This window comes from Carassius gibelio, chromosome A5, assembly GCF_023724105.1.
Source record: "Carassius gibelio isolate Cgi1373 ecotype wild population from Czech Republic chromosome A5, carGib1.2-hapl.c, whole genome shotgun sequence".
Classification (NCBI taxonomy): Eukaryota; Metazoa; Chordata; class Actinopteri; order Cypriniformes; family Cyprinidae; genus Carassius; species Carassius gibelio.
Genome location: NC_068375.1, coordinates 27,775,462 through 27,796,657, shown reverse-complemented (window position 1 = coordinate 27,796,657; position 21,196 = coordinate 27,775,462). Strand labels below are relative to the sequence as shown.

At 37.6% G+C, this 21,196-nt stretch overlaps 1 protein-coding gene across 2 annotated transcripts in view; it reads right to left on the bottom strand.

Moving 5' to 3' along the window:
* Positions 1-788: 788 nt before the first annotated feature.
* The window catches only part of LOC128009161 (neural proliferation differentiation and control protein 1-like), a 23,575-nt gene continuing 3,167 nt past the window's right edge, over positions 789-21,196 (bottom strand). Inside the window, exons 2-9 of one of the 2 annotated variants that reach the window (XM_052592930.1) lie at positions 8,455-8,601; positions 5,349-5,444; positions 4,471-4,683; positions 4,290-4,356; positions 3,484-3,565; positions 3,303-3,379; positions 2,491-2,590; positions 789-2,297 (exon numbers count right to left, since the gene is read on the bottom strand). In XM_052592930.1, the coding sequence (XP_052448890.1) occupies positions 2,220-2,297; positions 2,491-2,590; positions 3,303-3,379; positions 3,484-3,565; positions 4,290-4,356; positions 4,471-4,683; positions 5,349-5,444; positions 8,455-8,601 (860 nt within the window). In that variant the 3' untranslated portion in view covers positions 789-2,219. The remainder of the gene's footprint in view (positions 2,298-2,490; positions 2,591-3,302; positions 3,380-3,483; positions 3,566-4,289; positions 4,357-4,470; positions 4,684-5,348; positions 5,445-8,454; positions 8,602-21,196) is intronic. The other variant, XM_052592931.1, reaches the window with a different exon arrangement.

Genomic DNA, 21,196 nt, shown 5'->3' with positions numbered 1-21,196 from the left:
GGGAGTGGAGATTACACCCTTTGACAGTCAATATGATTTGGAGTGTATTCGGCAGGGCGGAGGTGGATCTCTTCGCACCAGCAGTGAACACTCACTGTCCGCTGTTTTATTCACTGACACACTCTGGATGCACTAGCTCACAGCTGGCCGAAAGTACGCTTTTTTAAACTTCTGCCTGGCATACTTTGCTAAATCAGGGAGGAAAGGGAATCTGTTCTGTTAGTGGCACCAAAACGGCCAAATAAACTGGTGAGATTATGGTAGATCCCCCACCCCCCAACCACCCCAAACATCAAGCCCATTTTGATGTAGATGAGGAAGGAGTAGAAAGACCAGACTTTGGGATATAATCTCCAGGAAAAACTACCAGTTTAAAGATTTGATCATCCATTCATGATCATTACTGTCGACCCGATAAATGGCAACCTCCTTTACGTGGGAAAAATTGTCAGTTCAATCGAACAACAGTGATGTGACATTCGAGATGTCATACTGTAACTGACATTAAGTTGCCATGATTATGTACATTATGTAATAATGACGAAGTGTTGTAACAAGTACAGCTATTGCTATAAACATTTTAGCATGTTACTGTCCACAAACGCATAGTCAGCATGCATTATTAAATCTTTATAAAGTCTCATGTGTCAGTGTGAACAGGCTGAACTTCCTTATACTTAGGAAAAGGCACATAAAAAGGCTAATTTTTATGTTTCTCATGTAAGTGTCTCATTTAAATGTCTTTATACAAAACACCTGACAGATTTAATACCGAAAACAGGACACTATTATTTGAGCTGATATAAATATTTATTTCTTCTTTATATATTCCATCTTTACATGCATGTCAGGCAATATCAGTAGCTGAAAAAGGTTTATTGGGCTCAACTAAAGACCATCATGACTTATTCTGAAGTGTAAGTCATATCAGAGTCAACATCCCCACAATGACTGTCTGACAAAACTAGTAGAGGATGTTAAAGGAGGCACATTTCAAATTTTAAGGGCTTTGCTTTGCCCCAATGCAACATCGAAAGAATGATGACACTGCCACAGTTTTTGATTACAAGATTCAAAGGAATAAGGTCCAGAGGAACCTGAACAGCTCCCCAGTAGGAATTACAGAAAACGCTGCACAGAAACTGGATGCTTTTGGCAGATTTCCTGAGAAACAGCAGCGGGCGACACACGCTCCAGAATCAAACTATATCACGCCACCGTTAGTGATCTAGCATAGAGGTTACCGCACACAGATTGGAGAATCCTGGCCTGTACACAATAGCAGCTATATACAATGTGTTACACTGCAGATCAGATCTTTTTGTTTTTGCTGGGTTTGTTAAAAAAAAAAAGAAATTCAATTTCATATGTGTTTTTGTTCTAACCAGAAATGCACACTGACTGTCATGCATAGTAGGACCGTTCTGATTATACAGAGGCTACATACTATCATTTAGGGTTATTTTTGTGAGCACAATTATAAAAAAATATTAAAATCACCATCGGCATTTAAAAAAATACAGTCACAGACGAATTTGGTAGATATGCTAATTGTCTCATTTACGTTGCTCCTCAAGGTTCATCAACTTCCACGTCCATTCTAAATATGACTAGTGTTTGCAGGCTAGATATGTTCAAACAGTTAATTCTTTAAATATGTTTCCTTTCCATTGCACAGTATTCACAATATACTACAGAAGACGTCATGACAGAACTGATATTAAAAGAGTCTGGTCTCAAGAGCAGATCATGTTCAAGCTTTTTAAAAGCACTGAGGTTTCCCAGGCTCTTACGTACAGTGTGTTTACAGTGGACATTACTATCAAACAGGTCCAGAAGACGGAAAGAAAGAGACACTAACTGTGCATGATTATACAGGATGGGTGCAACTCTTGATCCGAAATCCATGCAACGCTTTTACACATTTGCTGTTAAACCGAAAGCTACTACAGCGCAGGGTCCTGGTCCTTAGAAAGGATGCTTTTGAATGTGTGAATCAACAAAGTGAATTATTTCTGTCAGTGCTGCAATGCATTCTGTTTTCGGTTCATGGATGAAAGCTGCATTTATCAGCACAAATTAAAAATCCTCTCAAATGTCCACACGAACCATGCTGCAAGTGCAGATGACTTTTGTGACCTTGCATTAATGGATCAGATGAAGAAAGCACACCATTGGGATTTCATGCGTGGAGTGATGCGTCCTCTGAGTACTCGTGTCTAGTTGTAACTTCTCTGCAGGTGAAGATGAAAGGTGGAGTCATCAAACAGTGGATTCTTCACTTCCATTTCCCCGGTCTGGAAAGAGAAAGACACTTTCAAACACCACGGCACTACAGGAGACTTCAAACTGTAGCACAGTGGGTGAATTATAATAATACTATCGATTACACCTACAGGAGTCGTGATTTATGACAGCGATAGGGGAGATCTCTCTCTTACACATAAAGTGATCCACCACTCTCAGAATAATGAAAAGTATTGCTCTTACTGGGGCAAGTCCTGGGCACTCATACACAGTGAAGTCTCCGTCTTCATTTTCCTCATCTGAAGTGGCTCCTGACTCAGGAATCTTGGAATCACTTCGTTGCCTGCATGAGAACAAAACACATAAGGCATTCCACTGAGTTTTTAATAATTATGTAAATAATACATGAGGCTGATGTATTTAACCTGATCAGTTATAGCCACGTTCATGGGACCTCACATTATTTCTTTTTGACCTACCTATTTACAAATAAATTAAGACTCAGAGCTTTAAAGATTGTTTTATTGATGATGCGCATACAGTACTTTTTTTTTTCTTTAGTATCTATCAAGATATATTTTCCATTTCACTTATTTAAAAGAAAGTTGGGTATGTATAATTTCTCATATTCAAGTGTTCCAATATTCATAACAGGCCTACATGTGTTAAATTGTTAAATGACTGTGGGATAAGAAATATTGTTATGCGTTTTCAAATTTTCAGAGTAGATGACAAACACCATAACGTTTCAAGTTTGGGATCTTTTTTTGTTTTTGAAAGTCTCTTGCTAATGCTGCAATTATTGGTTCAAAAATACAGTAAACTGTAATATTGTAAAATATTATTACTATTTAAAATTAACAATTTAAAGTCTTAATTTCTTTCAAAAAATAAAATATATAAATCAAATTGTACTGACCCCAAATAGTTGAACAGAAGCATATCTATAATATACTCTTAATTATTCCAAAGCCATGCAGGCAGGATAAGGATTGCTGGGAAATGTGTTTTATCCATGAAAGGCAGTTTATTAATTATATTTGCTGATTACTCACTTGAGTGACATCATTTGCTGCTTCTGAAGCTGAAAGTGGTACATCTGAGCACTCTGGGCAAGTGTTTTATCTCCAGTCTGATGACAGAATCAAAGAAGAGTGTGTGAACATACAAGCATCACGACACATGCAAGAATGATGCTTGGTTTCTGTATGTACTGTATATGTATGATCTACTCACTATGCCACGGTCAGAACTGGGTCCTATTAACCCAAAAGCAGGATAATCAACCTTCTGTGCCAGATGGTTTCCTCTCTGCATCCTGAGAAGAAAAATGACAAAGCATCAGGCTCATCCATGTCAACTTATTCACGCAAGTATTTGATCCAACAAATGTTTCCTATAGCATCTTTTTTTTGTTGCCGTTTTTGGTTTACTCATTGTGTTTTGAGGTTTTTGTGGTGTTTTTTGAAGTAACCTACTAATATGTCAATAGTTTGGGGTCTTTATTTTGTTTTTGTTTTTGAAATAAGTATTTTATATTCACCGGGGTTGCATTTATTTATTATTGTAATATTGTACAATTTTATTAAAATATTATTGCATTTATTTAAGACATTATTGTCATTTAAAACAATCAGATTTTAATATAATTGTCATTTATTCCAGTGATAAAGCTGAATTGTCAGCATCCATTACTCCAATCTTCATTGTCACATGATCCTTCAGAAATCATTCTAATATGCGATTTTGAAGTTCAAAAACTTTTCTTCTTATTATTGAAGTTGAAAACTGTTTTAACTGCTAAATATTTTTGTGGAAACTGTTACTTGTGTTTAGGATTCTTTGATGAAAAGAAAGAACAACATTAATTTACATTAACATATATTTTGTAAATGTCTTTACTGTCACTTCCGTTCAATTTATTGCATCCTTACTGAATAAAAGAACTGAAATTAATTAAAAATGTGTAAAACAATCTTTCTAAGCTGGTTTGTTACAGAGAAAGTACAAAATACAAGCTAAACTGGCTTGTGAAATCTCACCTGACCCAACACACACCGGTCAAGACCATGGCAACTGAGCCCACCATGAGAAACACACCCAAAAATACTAAAGGAGAAAAAACAAAGATGGTCAAGAAAAGGCTGAAGAAGGAAGAAGGAAAAGCTCTGCAAACTCGTATATCTTTATAAACATCAGCAAACAATATACAGTATAACGCACTGATGAAAGAGTGGTCCTCGGAGGGGTACGGGATGATAAAGGGGGCACTGTGCACAGCAGAGATAAAGGGAGTGTGTGAGGCTGGTCTGGTGGTAGAGGCGGTGGTGCTCAGAGGCTGTTCTGATGTAGAAGTGGTAGGAGAAGCCTCTGCTCTGTGCTGACCGCTCGGCCATGATCCATCCTCAGGGGCTTTGGAAACAGCTGGAGAGGGGGCTAAAGAACATGAGAGATTAAAAAAAAGAGACATTTACATTCATTCATTTAGCAGATTAAAAAACAGAGAGAGAGATAGAATTTGCAATATTTATTATTATTATTATTTTTTTATCTTAACGATGTGAAGTGTTGTGGGTGGCAAATTATGGTGGAACTCTTAAATGGACAATCCACCAAAAAAAGAAGAAGAAATATTTTGAAATATAATGCAACTTTTTTTCCCATACAACTTTTTTTAATTTCGTTGTGTTTAAAGCTATTGATTGCTTTTTGAAGGAACACAGCAAAACTGAAGTCATTATCTACTCATAATCTTCCTCTGCTGATTCACCAATCACATTCTCGCTCATGTTCAATCCAAAGAGGGCCTTTAAATGAGTCGTGCATGTCCAGACATCATCAGCAACAAACTTTTCTCACATTAACAGTGTGTCAGTTTAAATCTATATAGTGAAATCGGCTTCTCACAGAAAGCTGTGCTATGGCTTCAGAAATCCTGAATAGACATTAAGTATGTACTTCACAGGTTCACTGTCATTACATGGAAAATAGAAGCAAAAAATAAATAAAAAAGTCATACATGTTTGGTATGAGAGTAAAAGATTTAATTGAATTTTTGGGTGAACAATCCCTTTAATGGCAGGATTCCCTTGCTACCTTACCTGAGTGTTTCATCTCTGATTCTCTGTGTTTGCTGATGATGGAGGAGAGAATGTCTATCTCTTCATCCAGCTCTGGGAGATGGCTGATCTTGACTGCTTGGGCAAGAAAGAGAGAGAAATAACATGACAAGTTAGGAGTGAAAAGTGACATGACATACAGCCGAGTACGGTGACCCATACTCAGAATTCATGCTCTGTATTTAACCCATCCAAAGTGCACACACACAGCAGTGAACACACACACACACACACACACACACACTGTGAACACACACTCGGAGCAGTGTGCAGCCATTCATGCTGCGGCGCAGTTGGGGGTTCGTTGCCTTGCTCAAGGGCACCTCAGTCATAGGATTTTGCATTGTATTTGCAAATCATACCATATATGCACATGTAACTGCATCCATATAGCAATTTATCTTTAATAAGTTAAAGCTGTCGCTCTGAGCTAGAACACTAACAGGACAGTTATAGAAAATCTAAAGTGGGAACTGATTAGGTCAGTTAAATAATAATGCACCAAGGAATATATCTTGGCGTAGTTTGTATTGCATTGGGTGGAATGTGTATGCCATACTCCTATACATATTTATGAACTTAAAATTATTCATCATGACACATCAAAAATTTGCATGTTAAAGGTTATGAGCTTGTATAATAGTGCATATGCACTGCAGATTCTCTCCGTGTGTGTGTTTGTATTGCAGAGAGCGTAGGTGGATTTGGTCAGTTGTTCTGTTGTGTGGTGCTGCTATGCGTATGTGGGCAATGGGGCATACAGGCGGGCAGGGAGAGAACGGGGAGGGGCCGCTTCAGATTCATGAATGAAACCCATCACCACAGCAACCACTGAGAAAGCGCCAAGAGCAAAAACTTAAGATAGAGCATTTGAAAAAGATAGAGCATTTGAAAGAGAGAGAGACAGAGAGTGGGTGCGTGTATGTGTGAGAGAGACAAAGAAGATGCTTCGGACATTCAACCACTAAAAGTTCTATTTTTACTCGAGTGAGCTAAATTTATTTAGTTATTTATTTATTATCAGATGATTTATTTTCCACTCCAAATTTGCTGTGGACTACAGATTTAAGGGATACATTTTTGTCTAGTGACCTTGCAGGCTTCATTAAAATCGAGACTAGATAATCGGCATTGCAATTTTTATGTTTTATATTTGTATATTATTCGTAATTAAATACGTAACTTAAAACATACATTAAAAAAAAACCCTGCATATTAACTCAAGTGTAATGACAACAGGGTTGAGGATCCAAATGCAGGCTTTATTGGTAAACGTGGTCAGACAGGCAGGGTCCAGTACCAGCAAACAATAATATCCCAAGCAAACAGGCAATGGTCAGGGCAGGCCATTCATAAAACAATCATAAAAACCAGATAAACAGTCCAAGATCCAAAATACACAAAGGCAAAGCAAGACAGGCAGGAACACAGGAACTAGGAAGCATTACAGGTTAAACATTCAATCACCAGCGATGTGAGCATGTGTGTGTGCTGTTCTTAAAGTGTGAGACTGATGAGGTGATAAGAGACAGGTGATTGCCATTGATTATGAGTCCAGGCAAAGAATTATGGGAAATGGAGTCCAAGGTGAAGTGGCAAGATTCTGGAATGGAGTGCCCTCTAATGAAGCTCACGGGCCCACATGTGCAACCTTACATAAGTGTAATAAAAACAGAAAAATGTATCTATATACAAAAGCAGGCTATGTCTTTCACAAGGAAAATAAATAATGCAGGCTGTGTGAAACGTGTGTGAGGCCTCTAAGGTCTTCTAAATGAACAGTACAGAAGAAAGCGAGAGAAGAAAAGGACGCTGTTCATACTTCTGCCTGTTGAATGGTATTGATTAGGTGTCAACAGCAGTGCCCTCCTAAGGCAGCACTGAAAATTACTGATCAATAAACGTCAAGGTTTTAGTCAAAATGAACATTTATCTTTTTTTACGAACTGAAAGCTGAAAACGAAAATGAAATGCTTGGAGATATTTACATCTAACTTGCTGCTTGTTGGCATGGATAAAGCTGATTTACACCAGCATTTGTCAATCCCTTCCACTGCAGTACAGAAAGAGACCGCCTGAATGATTTCATTAGCCTCCCTCCCTCCTGTTGCATCTGCAGCAATGTGTGGGTGGAAAAGGGGGAGAGGGGAGTCAGACTGGAAGGTTGCAAGGAGTAATAGGTCTTCCCCTGCAGTCCAATGCGAATGATGGGGAACCCTGAAAATGATTCCATACATTTTGAAATGGTATGTATCAGATCAACGTGTCAAACTGCCTGACAAAATTATTATAAACTGTTTTCAATGTTGCTACAAAGATATTTGCCAACACAAACCTGTGAAACGTTTGTACGCCCAAAGACTATATGTACAGTACAGAGATGGTTTACTAATATTACTATGAATTGGAAAAAGTACAACACGCAATATTGCAGGAAAAAAAGTCCCACTTTCTAATTAATAAGAGCTAATCATGAATTGGTAAAGCCATTTGCATCACTGAGTTAGGAGCTCCAATTCCAATAGAAAGTCAGTGTCCAGAGACACGTGCTTGGGATTATGCATGCACATGGCCAAACTTGAATTATTAGGCTAATTTATTATTAGAAACAACATTTATGGGCCAGTTCGTTTCAGATCTTAAATATTACATTGAAACATGATATGGCTAAATTTTTTCTTTATGTTAGTCGATATCAATAGTAATTTTTCATATCAGTGGATATCGAGTAAATCCATCTGCTGTAATAAGCCAAATGGATTAATGCACCGTGTGGTGAAGTTCAAATGAGTAACGTTGTATTGTTATGAAAACATTACATAGAACATTTATCAAACTCTTATTATCATTTTATCGAGAAAAAATATATCAAGATAATTATCATTAGCCCTGTTTGAAATAATGTGAGTTTGGCAAACAGATTTGCCGATTTCAGTTTTTCTTCATTCAAGTAGAAAGAGGTTGGTCTTGCATGTCTGAAATAGCTGCCCAAAGCCACTGAAATATGGCCACCAAGTTAACTGACTTTTTCTGAAAGGCACTGTACGATTTAGGTGGTACAACTCGGTCTAAAGTTGACAGTACTCACCAGGGTGATTTTGTCTCCTGATCACACATTTCCCTCTTCTGTTCTCCACAAATGGGTCAAGGCATGGGCCGCAGTGTGAAGAGCCGGGCTGGCAGAAGTGCCGTCGCTCCCGGGCACAGTCCAGACTCCGAGGACAATGTTCCACAACTATAACAGAAATGACAAAGACAAAATTACCCACTTTACACTGACGTTGCCTTACTTTGATGACTCATATTTTTCCAATTGTCAAAATATCCTGACTGCTAATATCTGAATTTGTAAATGCAAAAAAAAAGGAACAAGAAAATGAATCTAATAAATGAAGTAATTAATCCTAAAATTAAATAAAAAGATTAAAGTGGATTAATGAAATTCGAGCTGCAGCTTGAGTGATCTTCTGAACATATTATTGTTTAGCTTCCACAGATACAACAAAAACATGTCAGACTATTTGTCATACAGAATAATTGCACAGACAGCTAACAGGAATCAGCCCGTTTATGTTAGAATAGCTGTCTCTGATCTAGTGTATTGTGTTGAGTTACTGGATGATGGAGAGCTCAGGAATGACAGTGCATCAATAAAACAGCAGTGCTAATGTATGTGGGCACTGCTGCTGAGGGCAGAACTGGGGCAGCAGGTCAAAGTGCAGAGAAGATCCAACACACACACACAAGTATCAAATTATGTCAGAGAATAACAAAGTAGTCGCGTGTCTGCCATTGATTTTCAGCAGGGATCCATGCTGACCATATGCTCTTCATTACACCACAAGTGCATGAATCATTCTAATGAACAACATTGTTGGTATTCAATAAGGAGATCTGAATTAGGGATGTCAAATTTCGATTATTTCCATGATCGATCGTCGTTTAAATTAACGATCAATTAATCGATTAATCGTTAACCATAATACTGCAAAATGCGTCTATTGCAGGCACGCAGTCAGCGGTATGACAGGATGTGCAAAAGCCACACACACACACACATACACACACACACAAAACGCTTTCTCACTTGAATTAAAGAGGTTTTAGTCTGAATAAAATGCTAGTAGCAGGATTATAAAATGAATAGATGCAATTATGATCATTTGATAAAATGAAGAGAGCGCGCCATACTTTTGAGGTCATTTTACTTTGTTGACAGTTTCCAATCCCGCACGGAGAACGCTGAACGCGCCTCTTTAAATGGTTTTGTGGTGCTCGTTGTTGTATTTTAAAGCACAATTGCAATGTTTTCAACTTACATTATTGTATTTAAAATAAAATTATCCGAAATGTGGAGCGCGTGTGACTGCGCTGCACATTAAGTGAACTACATCGGCGCTGCTGCACCAAAACACACTGTTGCTCACATTAATTTGATCCTGCTGGATTCTGTCCTAGAAAATGCAGATTTTTAAAAATCCGGCATACAGCGCATTAGATCGTGACAGTGCATGCGTGCAGACGAGGATGAGCGAGCGCGGCTTTGGCTAGATTTATTTGGAGGTTATTGCTCATGTCTCATTCGGCACAAATCGAAATGTTTCCATATTCGCAATGTATTTGAATGTTAAACTATTATTTATAATGTAAACTAGGCTTGTACTTAACACGCATTCGCATTTAGACGGAAAAGATGATCCTCTTCATATGAGCAAAAACGTCCTTGGCATAACAGCAGAGTGGACCGGTATACTACGGTCTATTTAAACTGACCAGTGTAACCTTTTAATGTTTAGTTGACTATTTTATTTTGATAATGAACAGACTGCGATGTAAGCTTGAATCGCTAGAATATACGTGTGCAGCATGCTCCAGCGCTATCGAAACAGCTGAGACATTAAAAAATATATATATATTTTCCGCAAAAGTGTTTACTTTCATTTGTGCACACTCACAATAAAAACAGAAGATTTGTGCTCTTGTAAAATAAAGCAAACAAACAGAATGCGTTGTCATCCTTTTTTTTTTGTGAACTTATGGAGCGCCCACACTTCTGTTTTAAATCCGTTAATCTAAATTATTTACATAGCCTATTTAAAAAAAAAAAAAAAACACGAAAACAAATTGTTATTTTTATGTTGGGCCTATTACTTAGTAGGCTATAAATTTTCCTTAAAGCATCCCATTTTGTCCCAGGGCTTAGAACCTGTGCCCTAGTCAGGTCCATGCAGAAACTTGTGAACGATGCTCGGCGTCACCGTTTAGTGACAGCAGTGAATGATCCAGGAATGTGTCGGTCACAGCGCCTATTAATCGCTGTTTTGAATCCAGCAATTATTTATTTAGAAATTGTAAGATCTGATTATGACAAGTGTGGTATAAAAGCTTTGTTTATTAGAGGAATAATAGGTTAACTGGAAAATGTTAGATCGCGACCATGCTTTTGGACCCCATAGTCTTCATTTACGCGGCTTTGTTCTGGTTTGCCGGTTGGTCACGAATTTGCACAAATTCAGTATATTTAGGCATTGTTTCTTTTCCTAAATCTTCATAGTCTAACCCTCTAATTTCCCAGGTTTATTTTATTATCTTTCGCTTTTAATAACTGTTTTCGCATCTCTTACTGTGGTAAACATGGGAAGGGAAATTAAAGATTTCATGAATTAAGAATTTGTTCGATTTATTAATTTGTTCCCTTATTTCACTTAAATCATGGGTTATTTAGGGAACAAAATTAATGAAACATGGACAATTGCCACATTAATAATTCGTAGGAATGAATTAACAAGTTGTAGGAATGAATAGACTATCTGTCCTGTCACTGTGTCCCGCAGCCCTGCAAAGCGCACGATATAAAACAGTTATCTGATGAAATGATTAGTAACTACATTTCTATTGCATTTAATGTTGAAGAACTTTTATGTTGTTTCTATTTTAATGTACTTTAAAGTTTAAATCACATTAAAAGCTTAATTTGTACATTGTGAATGAATGATGATGCTTTTATATATCGTCACCGTCACTCACAGCCGCTCGCACGTGTTGAGTGCGCATGAGCTGCACGCAGCCCAACATTGAATCGGTTAACCGACCATCGATAGCCTTAATCGATTGCATCTCTTATCGACAATTAATCGATCATCGATTAATCGTTGACATCCCTAATCTGAATAATAAATAATTACATACATCTTTACAAGATGTCTTTTTATCTGAGTGCCTTGAGACTGTTTTATGCTTGAGGCAAAAGATGCGAGATGACAAAATTCACAGTGCAATGCAAAAATGTGTTCTATGTGAAAACAGAAAAAAATGGTTAGAAACAAAGACAGAAAACTTCAAAAGTTTGACACTTAAAAACAGCAGAGTGCAGAGCATTTCAAGCCAAGGCTTAATCACGTTAAATATAAACGTGGTGGATGGTGATCTCCAACTTGATCTCACAAAGAAAGATAACTATTTTCACAATTTCATATGAATTAATTGTTACAGGGCTGACAAGACCATCCATTTGCAAAGCTTTATTCATAGAATGGTCAGAAACAGGCGAAGGTCAGACAATGGCAACAGGTATTTTGAGAGAGAGCAAGAGACGAGAGTAATACAATAAACATGTGTAGACATAGGCGTTGGCGCGGGAAGTAGGGGTGCTGTAACTATTGTAACTATACCTGGCTAGGTATGCCCCCCTCCATAAAGCTCAAACGTCAAGTTACGCCTATGCGTATACATAGAATTGAGCTGTTTGCGGTGTAAATGGCATATCACTAAAACTACTATTTTAATTTAGTGTATTTTCACTTAGTGTAAATAGGCTGTATCGCGCGAACCCCCCACCCCCCGCGTGCATGCACGTACCGCACCCCTAACCTAAAACATCTTCCCGCGCCCCTGGGCGTAGGTCGATCAACGGCGAACATAATCGAAAAGGCTTGACAAGAGGGTAAATCCAAAAACATGAGCAATACTTGAGGCGAGGTGCAAATATGGTCCGAAAAAGCAAGGCAAAGAGTAAATCTAAGAGTCACAGGCAGAAGATCAGGAAACAGGCAATGTAAGACTTTGACTAGACTATGGTAGCCTGACTACGTCCTGCTTCCGCTCAATTTCATTTCGCTTCTGTACTCAGTCTGATACAGCATCAGAGCTTTCTGTTTGCCACCGGTCTGGAAACAGCCGGGCCAATCAACGAACAGAGGGCGGGCTGAGAGCCGTGACGTAGATGCTAAGTGCCGAGTTTTACAATGTAGGTTAGAGAAATCGAAAACCGAAACGACCGCGGAAATGGGAAACGAGACACGGGATGCAATTCGCTCTGTTATGGAGAACATTCAAACTCTCTTTTTCAAACTGAAGCCAGAACAAGAAGAGTGTTTGATAAACATTTTAAATGGAGGTGATGTTGTGGCCCTACTCCCGCCTGGTTTGGGGAAAAGTTTAATTTATCAATTGTTACCGTTAGTTAGCGAGAAACTGGGGAGGCCAAAGGCCGGCAAGGCTATAGTTGTAATTGTGTCCCCCTTGGTTGCACTCATGGAGGATCAGGTCAAGGAGGCAGAAAAACTTGGTCTGTGTGCTGCACAGCTTGGCGTGCACAATGATCAAGATATAATGGCGGGGTATTACAGCCTTATTTTTGGTAGCCCCAAATCCTGGATTCTGAATCCCAAATGGCGAGCTATGCTAGCATCAACGCTTTATCAAGACAACCTTGTCGCCATGGTTGTCGACGAGGCACACGTCGCATACAAATGGTGAGTTTGGAAATTAACTTCAAGTTAATCTATTTAGATACCAGCTCAGTTGAACACTGTCATTTGTTGTCTTTTGTTACATGTTTCGATGCATGATGTCTGTGCTTCGATGCGGCTGTACAGGCGCATACCATACGTCATAACTAAATATATCTGACTGGCTTACAGGTAACCAATGATTTTAAACTTCAGACAAGCGCCCCCTAGCGAGAGAGAAAACACTTCTCTATTATGCCATTCCAGACTCTGTCTACGAAGCAAAGTGAAGTAGCAGAGTCTGGTATTACCAGGCTAAGACTATGGAACCTAGAACTAGAAAAACATACAGAAACTGGCTGCGTAAAGTAGCTACGCTGAACAGCATAAAGGCTAAAACAATACACAGCCAAGAATGTTGGTGTTTGACTGATAAATATATGTGTGTGTTATTGGTAGCAGCTGCATGAGATTGGTTTCAGGTGGACTTGGTTTAGGTGATTAGTTCAGTGGAGCATGATAAATGTAGTCCAGGGTGATGTGAGAGTCCATGTGGACAGCGGGTGACCTCTTGTGGTGAGTGAACGGAAGTTTATAGACCGGATTCGTGACACATTCAATGTGAATCATACAAAAATGTTAAAAAAAAATTTGAAAACCGTAAGCATGAAGCTTCCCAACATCCAAAACATAATGGTCAATGGGGTTTGAGCATTTAATTTTTTTTGCCAAGACATAAAAAATAGCTGTATGCATGATTAAATTGTGAGCTGTATTTTAATTGTTCATAAATATAAAAAATAATTCAAGATAAGTCACTTTGATCTCATTCATGTCCTTACCATTTGATAAATGCAATTATCCATTCAAAGCCATGTGCTACAGTCAAGGGATTTTGGGAACCTCGTTGCACATTACGCCTATAAGAACACCTCTTATGTATGGCAAAATCATCGTAATGCACAGCCTTGAGTTCTAGATCGGAAAGACTCAGCCATTGAATCCTTGGCTCCTGTTTCCATAACAACTGCTATGGCAACTGAGTACATGTGACATCATCAGGTGTGAGTCACTGCCAATGCAGTAGCTGGAGGGGGGTGAACTCTTCTGAACCAGAGCGAGTCACAGTGAAGGAAATAAAACACAACAATGGACAATATGTTATAAAAAATTTACTTAAAAACAATTCAGTGCAAAATTAGTAAATGCTGTGCAATATAAAAGAACTGTGCATCATGCCTATACTGCATCTGTTCATCCCATATGTACCGCATCGCTTTCAGAGTCAGTACAGTTCTGTCACCTTATTAATTGCTATTGATTTCAGCTCAAACCAACAATCATTGCATTGCAATTTGCTTTTTACTGGAACTGCCCATTAAGTGCACAAATGTGAAGAAGTGACTCATTAAACCTGCAATACATCAGCAGTGATGATTTTTACCAGAAACCCTCACTGTCACTGTGCTGGAGGTGATGCAGAGACACACATGTTCTCTGTTGTCTATCCATTTCACATCTTAATCTCATTGAGAGGAATATCAGTTTTTTTTTTATTTTTTTTATAGCCTCTCAATCAAACATACGGGCACAATTATGTATGCTGCTGCACAAACACACACATTCATATCCTGCTCTTTATCACTCTTAAAAACTCAACAACCCATTTGTCTAAAAATCTCTTTCTTCAGCTATCAATTCAACATGATAAGATATCATAACTTCCTCACATGATATGGAGAGATGGCGATCACACTTGCATCTGCATGTGACCATCTTAATCAAACCACGTGTGGACCGAGTGACTGAAGGATACTAGGTTTAAAGATAATGACAAGATTCATAAAGATGTGTCAAGATAAATATAGTTAATCTTTTTCAATTCTATTGCACTCCATTAAGTTGTGTTCAAACACACACACACACACTCACAAAAGTGCTTTAAATCAGCCTATTCTAATTATGCAGGGATCTTGTAAGAACGATTAGCCAACCAGTTGTTCAGACATCCAGATGACTAGGCTAGTCGATATTTTAAAATATGTAGATTTGGATATACTTAACCCAGACAAGAGGGAAATAGATCAGCCGTAATCTGTGCTACATTATAAATCTAATACCTACTTCAAAGCACATCACACACACATATCGCTGCTATGGAGCACCACTATCATCTCTCGCTCCGTCCTGCTCCTGCCTGCCAACAAAGGCCAAAGTGGCTCTGCTGAGGGTGGAAAGTGTCACTGTCTTGCCATGGTTCAGACATGCCTCAAGGTGACCCAGTCCTGCTGGTCCTGCTGTGCAGTGTAAAGATGACACTCATCCAGGACAGACTGAAACAGGCCCCAAAACATCGCTGACTGAAGGACAATTTCTAGATTTGGCTAAAGGCAGAGCAGTTTTTGGCATATTGTGTTCTAAACACAGCAGGGATACTTTTTATTATTATTTACCATCACTCTAAAACAGGGATTACCAAAAAAAAATTTGTCAGCTGAAACCATTTTACCTAAAGTATTAAAAGCGTGTGATTTTATGTTAATATTTCAATAATTTAACAGAACATTTACCTATTCACAGTTCACTTATGATTTTAATGGTAATGTCATGCAGGTAAAATATTTTATTCATAAAATATATATTACTGTTCACACACACATACACATACACACACTCACACACACACACACACACACACACACACACACACACACACACACACACACACACACACACACACACACACACACACACACACACACACACACACATATATATATATATATATATATATATATATAACAATATAAATATTACAATTAGGGCTACACAATAAATCCTATTTTAATTGAGGTCATTTTTCATTTGGTATTTGCATTTCCTTGCATTAGTAACAAGCTTTCACAAGCTTTCATGGTTGCAGTTGCCAAATGTGTGTGTATGTATTTATGTATATATATATATATATATATATATATATATATATACACATATATATGAGTGCAAAAATAACAGTGCAAAGCTACAGAGGATAAACAGTTTGAAGAATGGAAAATAAAATAAAATAATGAATGATAGCAGAGTGTCTTCTGGCGAGCTGCGAGTCACTTGTTATTTATAGAACTCACTCTCTCTAGTTTCACAGAATAATTGGACATGCTGCTGAATGAAGTTGCTATCCACCGCGCAGTGTTTTATTGTTACCTCAGGTTTGTCTATTTAGGGTGGACCGACAAAGCTATGAATGCTTTATACTGGTGCATCATATCTTTTATATTGCCACTGTTTCCCATGAACTTCAATTGGTGTTCTTGTACAACATTAATATTCGCCTAGAAACACCACTCAGTGAATGCAACAGAAAAAGAATGATGCTGTTATTCTTCATTCCATACTATGCCAGTATTTCAGATCCCTGTACACTTGACTGAAAAACATGTTAAAGTAGTGTGCACTGCATGCTGTGCCTCTCAAGAACTTTGTGTTTTATATGCCAAGACAGAAGGACTGACTGAAAGAGAACAGAGCTGAGGGTCTTTCTTGCCACTTTGAATTCTCTCATTGAAATGAAATGTCAAAAACGATTATTTTTGAAATGTTGAAAATAACAGCGAGTCAATACACATCCCCATTTAAAGTTGACTCATACTGTAAGAGCACAGGGCAAAATAAATTGTTACAATCCTGTCACTTCTCATCATTTAAGCAGTTTCCCTGTTCCCAGGGGATTTATGCTAATGTTAATCCATTCCCCTGTAAATTGTGAAAAAATGAAATAAAATAAAATTCAAAGACATAAATGTAGAAAATAACAACACAACATCTGCTATAAAATAAATAACAGTGTTGCGATTAACATTATTATTGACACTGAACATAACGAAGCAGCCCATTTAGTGAGAGTGGAGTCCAGAAATAGTATTCTTTCGTCAGCTGCTGTCACGGTGAACTGTGAATAACATAAAAAATGAAACATCTTCCTTTTTTAGCCACCTCACACTCTTAGATCACTGTCTGCTTACTGACCTCATACTGGTGCTCATGTGTGAATACATTTGTCTAATTCAGAGCAGACATTAGGAGGCTAGTATTCTTTCTAAATTAGTCATGGACTGAAATCCATTGTGTCGTTTAGAGGGGAAATGTAATTATCCAGTTAATCAACAATGTGCAGTAAAAACATGACATGCATCTATTATTGTCTCAATCGGATATGACATTTAGGAAAAATTTAAATTCATGTGCAATGCAAAACAACCTCTCTGACATTGAAAATGCCATTTCAGGATAACAACTCTTTGTCTAGATCTAAATACAGTATTGGACTGCAGAGAGACTGCTGGGCCCCATGGTTCAAACCAGTAGACTCTCAGGTGAGCATGACCTTATCCGACACATGTGCAGCACTCCAGCCACTCTACGGACACTGTGTTGATCCTTCAAAAAGCATCCAGAGAGGTTTCACACATGCTTTACATTAGAGTCAGTTTATAACATCAGGGTGTCAGGCATGAGACCCCATGCCACTGAGAACATCTGAATTAAGCAAAGACTGAAAGGTGCTTTTAATTTAACAAAAGATGCATTTTACTTTTACAAAACTACTTTTACTTTTCAAGTAAATCTTGTTTTTCTGAACTTTGAATTCATCAAAGAAAGCCTTTTCAGCATGCAAAATAGCTGGTATCTCATGCTCTCATGATCCTGGAATCATTTCCAAACCTTGCTGACTTGCCTTTAAATTACCTCAGAATCCACAGGGGTCTATAGCACAGGCGTTCTGAGCAGTATCTTGACAGCAACCCTAATACGTTCTATATATTTCATTAAGGTCTGTTGAAAATGATTTGGAATATATGTATTTGATCTACTTAATGGGCTCTGTTGCCAGTGTTGCAGATTTCTCTTACTTAGTCTTTGTAATGTTGCTATTTTTCTAAACAAATTACTTTTTTTTTTTTTAAACAAAACAAATAATTTAAGATTGTTCAATTTGAATCAATGGTGTCAATATGCAGTGACCATGTTGTGTGACTTTGGCATGCTGGGAGATTCCAACTGTAAATATCTTCCTGCCAAACATGTTGCTGTAATACATGTCAATGTGTGAGCTGCTGTTAACTCATATTTAGTAAAGAACAGGAATTGAATTACTTTAATGTTACTGCAATTTTGCTGCAGCGGGTCTCTAAGGGTTGAGAGAGAAAAACAGCACAAAAAAAAAAACCTTCCAAAAAACCTGAGAGCAGTATGCAAAGATTTAATACAAGAGAAGGACGTACAGAGGAAGAAAAAAAAAAGAATAATAGCTTAGAGTGAAAGAAACAGCTAGAGAATATTCATGATAGATGATTTCTGGTGCAACTCTTGAGTGGCGTCTGTAACCTTTTGTGTTTCAATAAAATATTTCTCTATTGTGTCTCATTCTTACATCTAAAGAAAGCAGCAGAACTGAAACAATGAAGAGTGATAGGACAACTGAACTACACTTATTATACCAGAAATCTCTCCTGTTGTTAAAATATACACAAAGATTACGGAGCATGAGAGAAAGACACTCAACTTGACGGCAGATCTCTTCACTCAGTGCATATTTTAGTTTTAGGCTTCCACTTTGAGGTGAGATTAAAATGTAAATTTGAGGTCTCATACGCACTAACGCACTAAAACATCTCACCCTCTTTCAGGGCAGCTCAAGTCTGACATGACTGCAAATATTTACACACACACACGTGCGTATACACGGTTCATCATGCAAGATCACAACAGGAACTCAAACACACAGGGAGAAGTTAGAAACAGAGAGGAAGTGATAAAGAGAGAGAGACCTCCTGCACTCCAGGCATTAAATCAGAGTATCTTTTTGGATGCAACATCAGCAGAAAGTAACCACCAGAAAGACAGACTCGGATACATATTAACTGCATTTAATCTTTTTAGAGGCATGACTTCTAAAAGTTTAAATAAAGGTCTTGTGCCATGTGCCACAATTCTATACATCATACACCGCAAAAACCAAGTATTTTTGTTCATTTGTTCTAATAATATAAAGATCTAAATTGTGTATTATAATTATTTAAATAACCATAATTAGTAATGTTTATGATTAAGAAAAATAAACATGGACTAATCATATATGCTTGTGGACTAATAAACATATGCTAGTGGACTAGGGAAAATAAACTTAAAGGGGTCGTATGATGCAGCTAAAAAGAACATTATTTTCTGTATTTGGTGTAATGAAAATATTTATGCGGTTTAAGGTTCAAAAAACATTATTTTCCACATACTGTACACGACTGTTGCCTTTCTGAAAAAGTGTTGTTTTTTACAAAGCTCATCGGTCTGAAAAGCGAGGTGTGCACTAATTGGCCAGCTATCCAGTGTGTTGTGATTGGCCGAATGCCTCGAGTGTGTGACGGAAATGTTATGCCAATAAAACCTATTACAAATGAGCCCTTTGTTACATCCACGGATTATAATGACTTATACTGTCTTTTTACGCGTTGCATCGCCCCATGTAAACATAGAACCATGTCTGCATTTGTGATCAGAGAAATGACAAACAACAAGCTCTACTTTACACTGCTCAAAACTCACGTTTGAATCATCAGTGGCAAATCCTTTAAACATGTAAACATACTTACAGACTGTGAGTCAGAACAGCCAGAATTGTAGTCTACTCTCCCAGGATCAGGAAACAGTCCTCCATAAAATGCACTGCACACAACTCAATATTTAGGTTAAACTGTTCTGTAACCGTGTTGTAAATACACCTTAACCACTGATTTCTAGTTGTGTTCTCTTTTGGACGACCAAACAAAGTATTTGTGCTTCCAAAATGAAAAAGCATCTCCACGACATGGCGCCGGCGGCAACAGCGAGAATCAAAGTTACGCCTTCTTTCTTTGCGTGAACATTTGGGCAGCGTTATGCAAATCTTCCCACACAGTGATGTATAGATGTGGGGGCATTTAAATTAAGCGTTTTAGGAGGGCATGAACGAGTATAACCTAATATTAAGAACATCTCTTTGGGTTTGAGACTTTAGTCTTAGCAACTTTAGGGATCTTATGTATTCACGAACAGCTTGTCACGAAATCGCATCATATGACTCCTTCAATGTAATTAATTTTCGACAGCAGGTCTATCTTATGCAATTTTGCTTCTTATGTACCTTGTTTTAAAAAACAATTCACCCAAAAATAATTGTGCTCTCACATCAAAATCCACTGACATATTTGTTTGGAACTGTTTTGGATGTTTTGGATGGCCCTAAGGGTTAGTATATTTCCAGCAATGTTTCATTTTTGGCTCAACTATTCTTTTAAGGATTTTTAGGTTATATATTCATACTGGAAAACAAGATAAACATACTGATCAAGACCTTTTATCCAGTGTAATATACAGCTTATAGTACTCTTTGGCCTAGACCTTGAAATCCTCATCCAGAACTGCCATTCATTTATTTCTCTCATGGTTTCTTCTTTTATGTCTTCTTTTCACCACTCTCTTTAGCAATAACAACTTCGCCTACCTCTTCCCTCTGCATCTATAAGACCTATTTTATATCTCTGTGGTTGCATAATTGCTTCTATACAAGTTCTCGGCAAGAAAAACATTTAGAGTGCTCATTTTTGAAGGTTACTAAAATTGTCTTCATTCTCATTAGATGGTTCATTATCGATTTCACAGCTCTTCTAGCAAAGCCCTGGCAACTCATAAAAGCCCAAATAAAATGTCTTTGCTTCTGGTTAAATATCATCCACCATGGTCACAGTCACTTTACACAGTTTAAAGTCTCTTCATCTATTTTTAAGCCACAACACCACAAAATAATTACATGCTGATGATATAAGAATGTACTGATGTTATGATAACTGATAAATGGCAAGTAATAAAAGTCTATACTATTTTGCCTAAATAAAAATAAGTTTGACGATTTTAACCAGCTTTTTACAATGTTGATAGTATAAATAAACAATTTGAACAAGTGTTTATTTGTCAGAGAGTTTTGACAGCTCGACGGCCTTTGTGAAAACTACAGATATTACTTCTGGATTTTTGTATTCCCACTCACAGATAGTCTAATCGAACCCA